The 9,912-nt window shown below is 40.5% G+C and overlaps 1 protein-coding gene across 1 annotated transcript in view; it reads left to right on the forward strand.

Moving 5' to 3' along the window:
• si:ch211-79m20.1 overlaps positions 1–3,202 on the forward strand; it is a 37,722-nt gene extending 34,520 nt beyond the window's left edge. Inside the window, exons 7-9 of the mRNA XM_035660388.1 lie at positions 19–833; positions 1,520–1,654; positions 2,144–3,202. Of these exons, the coding sequence (XP_035516281.1) occupies positions 19–833; positions 1,520–1,647 (943 nt within the window). The 3' untranslated portion in view covers positions 1,648–1,654; positions 2,144–3,202. The remainder of the gene's footprint in view (positions 1–18; positions 834–1,519; positions 1,655–2,143) is intronic.
• Positions 3,203–9,912: the final 6,710 nt, after the last annotated feature.

The raw sequence follows: 9,912 nt of genomic DNA on the forward strand, positions 1-9,912 counted from the left end.
GCGCGAGCCGGTGGCGAGGCAGTGGCAGCAGGGCAGTTACACCCAGCTGGTGCACTGGACGCAACCCAGGGTGCACCAGTCGCCCACACTTGTGCAGCCAGGGGTGCCACCAATTGTTGGGGCACTCGGGCCGGCCAGCAGCTGGCCATCTGAAGCAAGGGCAGAGCATAGTATCATGGGAAGTACACAGGTTGGGCACGGGAGTGGGTATGACGGCAGCAGGGAGGAAAGTGGCGGGCATGTAGCAAACAGCGGTGGGGGAGTGCATCATCCAGATCACATTCAAAGGCAACAACAGTTGTTACAGCATCAGCAAAGACAGCAGCTTCAGCAGCAATATCAGTATCATCATCAGCCACAATATCCACAGCAGCACAGCCATGGAGCAGCTGAGGACCCAGAGCTGAGGACACAATATCGATTAAACGCTCCCCAATCAGACAGCGCCTCTCCACCTAGCAGCCCAACCCAGCTGCCCAAATTCGAACAAAACTCCACCCTTCCTATGACCACCAATCAGAAAGACTTAGTGACCAGCCAAAAAAGTACAAAGGTCACAAATCACAGACAGACTGAGACTGAAACAGTCAGTCATAAAGAAGGGAACGAGAGGGAAGAGAGTGGGTCGGCTAATAGTGGTGACACGGCCCGGGCAGAGCTGGCCAATCAGGGGAAGGATAAAGACTCAAAATTGACCAGTGGGGATGGTCATTTAACAGAGGAGGAGAGGAGAAAGAAAACTCTGGAGACGGTACAGAGCGAACTGGATCGAGAGACTCATCTTCATCCGCATCATCCTCATCAAAGACCAAAACCGACTACATTTAAAACAGGTACCTTTCATCTCTCAAATGTGTTTTATATCAGCTCATTTCTTTTCAAATTGAGCATTTTATCTGCACAAGTAAGTGGGCAGTCCAGTGATTTGACACTGCACTTTTGACTCTTTTGAGTCCCCAAATTTAATATAATATCAAAATATATAATATCAATATCAAAATTAAAGCAGCAGAGGTAGAGATATCATGACTTTTGGTTCCTAGTATGGGTTAAGGTAGGTGTATTGTGTTAAAGCATGTTTCGTAATTTTAGCTTTTAATGTATGAGTGAATCAGTGGGAGAGTTTCCCAGGCAGGAAGCAGCCCACTGTACATGTATGACTAAACAACATGGCCACATGTGTCCTGCTATTCTTCCTCGACCCCCAGAGAGCTCTGCAGTCAGAGAACTGGATTTCCCACTGCTTCATGTTTGATTTAAACCTGCAGGCAGTCACACGCTTTGTTAAGCAGACTTCAAGGTTATCAGCTGCCCTTCAGAGTGCAGTGAGAGCCACTACAAGAGCTACACAACCTGGGTTTATTCTCCACTGGTGCTGTCTACTGTTATTGAAACCAAGATGAAACTGTTGTTCATGTGATTTGTTATTGGCTTCCTATTTTGTTTGTTGAAATGTTATTTATAAGTTTATAAGTAAGTAATGTATTTACTCTGTCCTCCACTTTCTCTTTTCGTTCAGCCCTCTCCACTGTGGCTCCCATCTCGCCCTCAGCCCGTCGTGCCCCCTTCCGACCTGCCTCGCCTCGCCGAAGAAGGAAACACCGCAAGCGCATCAGCAAAGCAGCCATCAGAGCCATGATCATGTAGACGGCAGGTGAGAGAATGGTGATAATCCTGACCTAGTAACCTAAGGCAGCATGGGGGCATGATGAGAATGAAGAATTTCCTTTAATCTGAGGATGATGGTTGAAATTGTTTGTTCAAAAGTATTTTTGATGCTTTGAATCCCTACCTGATGCTTGACCTTCCTGTAGGTTAAGAGAAAAATTAATTTCTTTCGTAAAAAAAGATCTAGAATATTTACCTGGGCAATGAAAAAGAGTGTTAGATTCATCTGGAGCTCCACAAATAAGTTCCTTCCTGAGTGAATTTGCAAATATTTACCATGCAGATTTATTTTTTCTTGCATGTATTTGGCTTAATCAGTTATTCCACTTGGGTTTGTGCGAAGCCATAGGTACGACACTGAGGCAGATAAAATCATGAAAGATGATAGTCAGAAACGATAGAGGAGGGAGAGTAATATAGTGAGAACAAACTGAAAAATAACATTTATCTGATGATTTTTTTCTTTCCCTAACAGGCAATGGTAAAGCTACCCAAAAACCTTTGGCCAGACAGATTGCACCAAAGGAATATGGAGAGACAAGAAACATGGGATTCTTCGATGTGGGATGATTGACTCTGTGGACGGATGCTGAGGAATCAGCAGTGGTGAAGGACACGGCTGCTGTTTTTAGCCAACAGCTTTAGAGAAAGTCACCTTTCCTGCTCCAGAGCTGCCGCAGAGCGTCCAGCTTCATGGATTTAACAAAAGTGCAATCTTATGAACTTCTTGGAAAGGAGGATATTTGTCACACTAAACACTGGATTTCATTTGTATGAACCACAAATCCCATTAACGTTGAACGATGCAAGCTTAGCAGATGCCCAAAGCAAGACTGGTGGTCTCTCCTTGCAGTTGGCAGCCATTGATTGGCTTCTTTAAAACGTTTGACTTGTAGCGCAACTACTGATAGGTGCACAAATGGAGAACTTGATTATGACTTGGACTAAGAAGAAGTCATTATTGGGGGCTAAATGTGGAGCTCGAGATGAAACTGGAGATGTGCAGAACTGGATTTCTACACTGGGACGATAACTGGAAACTGGAGAGTGCAGCTCAGGCCTCAATGCCAAACATTACTGTTATCCTACAATGTCTGAATCTAACTTTATCTAACACTGGAGTAGCCATACACTGATCATACTACATTGACTAGAGAAGTGGTCTACCGTGTACTGTAGCTTAATGTACTGGAAATTATCGATAACCTGCTCATTTTGTACTACTGCCAGATCAAAATGGAATAACAACCAAATGCCTGCCTAGATAACATGCTATGAATATCTACATTAAAACAAGTCTTAAAGACCTGGCTTTTAGAGATCGCTGTGAGCCAGTTATAGCCAACACTGTATGTAAAAATGCTTTTAGAAAATGATTTCTGGGGGAAAAAGAAAAACTTTATTTCTTAACTTATTAAAAGGAGGAAGAGTCCTCCAGTTCTCAAGTGTAATTATTGTTGCAGACGTTTATTGGTTGTACAACTGTTGCTGTCATGAATGTTATTTTTAATAAAAAATACAAATATTCAACAAATATACAGTTTGTTTAGTTGTCTACTTTCAGATTATGTGTACATGTTTGAGTGTGCATGCATGTGTGATTGAGTGGTAAATGGACATGTAAGTGCATGCATATAAGCACATAAAGTGGGTGTGCATGTGTGTTTATCTGTGTACATGCATACAGTAGACTCCTCTGCTAATCTTTGCCCTATGACTGAGCGTCCTGCAGCTCTGTCACGCAAAGCAAGGCAGGGGTCAGCAGAAATGTCTGGTTGCTATAGGAACTCGCCGACGGCCACGTCAACAGAGAAGTATCGTATGGTGAAAGAGAGACGAGGGAGGAGGGGTGTCAGTGCAGGAATGGACAGAAGATGAACGGCAGAGAGTGAGAGAGAGTACGAGGGGGTAAAGGCCCAGTTAGGGGTGGAGTGAGCTGAAACATCACAGCAAAGTGAGAAGGAAAGAAAGACAGCAGGGACAGAAAAAAATAAATGGAAATAATGTTAATAAAAGAATCAGGCTATAAAAATATATGATGGAGTAGAGAGCGTAAGTCAGGCCTGTCAGAAAGATAATTTAAGAAAGTGAGGCAGTCTAAATGTCATTCTGTTGTGTAACGGGGTTTCCCCTGCAAAGCTAATTCGGTCAGCAAATTCTCTTCTTTAAGAATGATGACTCAGCGTGTACTTTACCAGGCCTCGGGGTACACAAACACACAAATACACACACGTTAAGGCTGCCTGGATATGGAAAAATTTGCCTTAAAGATGGACCGTAAATCCAAGTCACTGTTGTCACCTGAAAAAGCCCAACCTATTAGTTTTGGAGAGATTCATGTTTTTAAGTTTGAAGGGATAGTTGGGACACTGTGAAGGGATAGAAAAATGTCACTGTTTTCAATACTGTAATTGTACTGTAACTATTTTTATAATATCACAAGTCATGCCAGAGGGTGTAGTTATGAGTCACAGCAAAATAGAAGGCACCAGTAAACATCTTACTCGTGAAATCTAGCACAAAGCTGTGCTAAAGTTACATCTACTAATAAGGAGGAGGAAGAAATACAAGTGAGAAAAAGGTGATTTATATCCAGTGACGTTTAGAAAGCAATAAAGATTTAGAAGAAGTAATGGTATGTTTGTTCCTTGCTGCAGCAGCCCAGGGTTTTAAACTGACCTTGTAGCCTGTCATTCCCTCAAAAAAAGGCAATAAAAGACTGCAACATTGAGGTGATGTAGACATAATCTTAGAGGTTCTCATGGATTGTGGTTGTACCTGCTGCCATGGACCCCCACTGCCACTATTACTGATAATATTCTTATAGTATAATTGTTGCTATAGTTGTTAAGATAAGATACAATAGACTTTATTGATCCGACACTGGGGAAATTCACTTGTTACAACAGCTCCAGATATAACATACAGATAAGAAAAAATTAAACATTAAATAACAAAATAAAATGGAAAAATACAAGATATAAAGAAATAAAATAGAATTAGGGTTGTATGTACACCATATACAGTTAATATAACAGAATATTTCACAGGTTACAGAAGGAGGTAAGGGCATGTTATTATAATTATTATTATTGTTGTTGTTTATTTCCCTATCGTTTCGGCTGTTGTCGGCATCGTCATCATCATCATATCATCATCATCATATCATCATCATCTACATTATTAGTCATTTCTACTAGTAAAAACAAAGCAGAAGAATATAGGCTAGACAGGACTATGAATATACAGTACAGGTCTAAATACTAATGTGCATGTAAGAAATTATATAATATATATGTATGTAAGTTGTTGCTGTGCATCTTCAACTCTGTCTCTGTCCTTCTCTCTTTAACACCCACGCCCTCTTCGAATTGAATAATTACAATTCAATAATAAAATATATATTATTCTCTAACGACCTGTTCTGCATGATGATTACTTTTACTTTTGGTACTTTAAAACAGCAACAAGGAAAAGTTATTTTGTGTTGATTCTGGTGGCCCCTGTGGACAAAAGCTGTAGTGTTTCCACAGCCTCACTGATTCCGAGGGGAATCTGACTAAATCTGACCCTGTGGAGGAATAAGTATATATACATAGCCAATCATCTCGTAGATGGTCTTGTTTGCTTATGTAGGTCATATAAAGGGCATGGGTATTAAATTGAGACTGTTTCATAACCACTCCTTGTTGTAGGATTAAGTATATTTTTAAGGTAATACTTTGTTACCATTACTTGAATGCATGGCTTTGACTTGTAAAAGATTTCTGCACTATGGTATTGTTACTTTCTCTAAATAATTGAGTTTGTACAAATTCTTACTGAAAGCTTTTACACACTATGATGATTGAAGCCAAAAGTGTATTTTATTCTATTTTGTGTTAGAAACCAGTCACACACAGACTCTTTGCTTAAAAAATAATTCCAGTTTGTTACAAATTTTGATATATTTTTGTAGCCCTGACCATCATTTCTATCAGTTATGATAACATCAGACAATAGTATAATGGTATTTTTATTGACAGGAATGAAAATAAGACCCATGTTACCATAAACAGGAATTATCTTTTAACAGTCATTGACTGCCTGCTCCCTCGCCTGTCCTGAGATACTCTTTTGTGGGTTGAGAAAATTCTCATTTTGCTGACAAATCTCTTTCAGACACCGGCTGGACTATGGGAAAAATACATTGTCATCAAAATAACATCAAGTTCCTCTAAAGATGACATTTTTTATGATTTCCACCAAAGAGAAGTGTGCATCTTTTTTCCTTCTCCTTTCCTCTCATTTATTACGTTATCTTTGTTGATGTAATTGTTTTCTTCGTTCTCTGTTCTGCTCTTCTTCGGTCTCCTTTTTCCCCCTTCATCCTCTAAAAATTTCCATCTTCCTCCGAATTTTCCCTTCTTGAATTAGTCTCTTCTCTTCTCCTCCTGTAAGTCATGACCCTGCAGTTTGGTCCACTGGCCAATAGGCATCTAGGTGTGAGGCTGTGTGGTGTAATGAACCAATGAGGGTGAGCCAAAGTTCAGCCAGGTCAGCAAGGCCAGACAGACTCTCTGCTACTGATGAACTGTGATGTGTGTGTGTGTGTGTGTTCATGCAGGAGTGGGCATGTACATGTGGCTGCCTGCCATGCCTGCGGTGTTCCTCTGACGAGTGTGTGTGACTGTGTCCGTGTGTTGTGAAACAAATGGAGAGTGTGTCTGCTGGCACGGTGTCCCCATGTGAGCAGCTTAATGAGCTGGTAGCTGGCAGCCAATCACGGTCACCGGCAACCTCCGAGGTCACACCATGGCGTCATGTGTAAACAGTGCGGTCGGCCCACCTACATTTGACGCACACCTGACAAGACGCACACACAAACACACACATATAGTGGAGAGGTTACAGTGGTTAGGGCACAGTTTTAGCAGATAAACACACACAGATGCTTACACGCATATATGCAGACAGGATACATTCACACACATGCAGACACACCTTCCTGACTCACCAAAGTGTGTTTATGTTTATGTGTGTGTGAGATGTCATCCCTTTTACCTGAGGGGAGACACAGTATGATTCCCCTTAAATTCATTATGACTAGCTGAATGTGCACTTACGACACAAACTCACACAAATACACACATGCACACACTTGGTTCTGTCGCTCATACTCACATTTTTTTCATATATCTCACACATACCTGTCAAATCAGCGAAATGATCTGAAGTTTCAACAGCAGTTTGAACAGGAGGGTAAAAAAAGAATAAAGCAAGGACAGACCGAGTTAAAGCAATGAGACTTAAACAAAAAGCAGAGAAAAATAAGGTAAGCTTTCCATTAAACATAAGTAAAATGTTTCTTGTCCAGGTTTTCACACCAGAAATGACAAAATACATAGTTTGCATGAGGTAAGGCTAACAAGCACAGTCTATTTAGATTAATAGTGCCATAAATAATGATCTAAGTTAATATTGTATATAAACAAATAATGTGAATTTTCCAACCAGTTGTCCACATCTTATGGGATATTTTACTTTTTCCAATTAAGACCCGTTATGATCATATTGTACAATGATTTAAGCTTGCATGAAGGGAAATGAAACATTCTCTGTCCATGTAGTGAGGAGGGTCAGCATGGTGTAAATTTTGTCAACTGCTCATGTCTGCAAGCATCTGTGGAGACATGTGAGCCCACCACGTTTCCCGACATCCAACGCAGAATAAACAGAACTGCCTGTGCACCTGTACAACTGTCTGTCTGCATCCCTTTAGGAGTACAGTACATAGTTGTATGTGTAAGTATGTGAAAGTTTTGTATGTGAAATCTTCTTGTAGCCTTCTTCTGCATTGTGGCAGCAGTGGGCACCAATAACTTTTATTTTCAGAGTCTTACACAGCTGCTTAGAGGAACCCGTGGTTGCTGAGTGGTTTGAAGAATAAGAGTAGTTACAAAGAGTTCAAATTGACACTTGATGTTTTCTAATGACAATTGTTCACATGCCACAGGCCTGATGAAGGTCTGAGACTGCCGAACTCTTAGGTTATCTAAACTTTTGCACATGCCACAATTATTTCAGTTTATGAAATCAAAAAAGACTATGCATGTTTGTTTGCTGCAAACATTGTGTTTTATGTTTCATACCTCTATTACATCTTTAAAAAAATCATCAAACCTTTGCATACAACTGTATATCAAATTATCCATTCTTCTGCAGTGAAACTGGGCACCGGTAAAAGTCCCCCTGGACATGGCTTGTGAAGGCCATTGTGTTCATTAAGGGTCAAATTAAGGCAAAGTACGTTGTTTTCATTTAGTCCAGTGCCTTACATAGACCGTTTGAGAACATCAGCATCTTTACACTAAAGGGCTGGGTTAGCCCTGGTTTCCAATGCAGTGTGTAATGTAATGGAAGGTTAAAATTGGAGTAAAGAGACAAGAATTTCAGCAGCCAGTAATACGGTTGCCAGGTTTTTTGGGAGAAGAATAGGTAGGTGTCATCAGCATATTAGTGTAGAAACTATTGGTATCTGCCATCTGACAAAACATTTTTTTTCACAAGAGTGAAATAAAACCTACAGCTTTATTTATTTTATCCATATTTGAGTTTGGATTGTTCATAGTTCACTAATTTGTTTCTTGATTACAAGTTAAAGACATCTTGTGATTAAAAAGTCATATGGACTTCAGTTCATTTACTGGACATACTTTTAGTAAACCTTTCATCCTAGCGGGTTAGAAATTTTGGCTCAGTCTGCCTCTTATTGTGACAGACTGTGTCAATATTATCTCTCTGTCCCAACGGGGAAGTGAATCTCCCTCACTCCGTTTGTTTCACTCTCTGGAGGAAACCTAGTTGACCACCCCACCACACCCCACCCCACCGACAACACGCCTATGCACACAGACACCGTCTCCCTCTACCACAATAGTGTTGTCATGTGGTGAAAGTGTGTTTGTATGGGCAGGGCTAGTAGTTTGGTCTCCCTGTTGTTTGCTGTGGGGGTGTTGTGGCTCCATGTGCGGCCTTGTCTAACCCTGTAGGCTTTGTCCACAGTCCGCCCTCTGTCACAGGACACACACTTGCACACCCATGTGCACATTATTCTGAACACACATTTGCAAGTTTGACTCTAAAATACCAAGAGACACAAAGACAACCAAAAAACACATTTGGGCTTTGTTATAGACACTAGCTGAGACGCTGGATTTGACTGTAAGGAGCCTTTGTGTCGTATTTCCATGTTTCTCTAATTGCCCCCTGACATAGACCTTAACTTCAACCATTACTTAATTACATACTTGAACTGTTTTGTTTCTTTTGGGACTTGTGTCATGTTTTTTTTTTTTTATCAAGTCTTGAAGAAGAAGAAGAAAATAAGTGAAGTTTTAAGTTGCCAAGTCCAAGTAAAGTCAAAAGTCAGTTGCAAATTTTTCGAGAATCTCTCTTAATGACGTCATGATTTCATTGTTACAGGGTTTTACCAGTTCAAACCTTTCTTGCTTTCAGTTCAGTAAGTCAAATGTCACAAAAGTCAATTCCAAGTCTCAAGGTAACTTCTGTGACATACAGTAAATCTGGTGAGAGTCCAAGTCTCAAGTCGAATTCAAACCTCTACCCTAAAACCAAGGCTTAAAACCTCAAGAATTTCTGGGAGCACCACCTAAAATGACCTCACTTTCCTAAAAAAATCCAATTATCACGTCCTCCCAAAGATTGTACAAAAAAAGAGCATACAAAGTACTTCAGCTCTGCCCTTGCTCCATATTTGTCATCATTCTAGCTCCACACACAATAGCCTGGTACTTAGTCTTCCCGCACATCATCATGCACAATTTCCTGTTATTATCTTACAGGGAGCTGAAGTCATAATTACTGGACTTTATGTGTGCGAGAGAGAAAATCAATACAAGAGAAAGATCATCTTTTCATCCATCTGTCACACTCAGAATTGATTTTCTCTCCTACAAACAGAAGTTACACTTTCTTGCTACATTTCGGCACATTGGTTGGATGCCATCATACAAGAATCTTTCTTTTTACCTGGCTATATAATGGCCACATTTGCACTAAGTGTCATAACAAATATGTTCTTTGTCCACAGGGAAATAAACTTTCCTCCACTGGTAGCTCAGTTCACAGGGTCTGAAAAGGATTTTGACCATGCACTCATGTAGGTCTGAAAATACTTGAAGAGAGTTTATTTGCTCTGGGACCCTAAGTCAGTTGTTCATTGGATAGATAGATAGATAGATA

Source organism: Morone saxatilis, unplaced genomic scaffold (genome assembly GCF_004916995.1).
Source record: "Morone saxatilis isolate NCDOM2014 unplaced genomic scaffold, NCSU_SB_2.0 Contig17, whole genome shotgun sequence".
Taxonomy (NCBI): Eukaryota; Metazoa; Chordata; class Actinopteri; family Moronidae; genus Morone; species Morone saxatilis.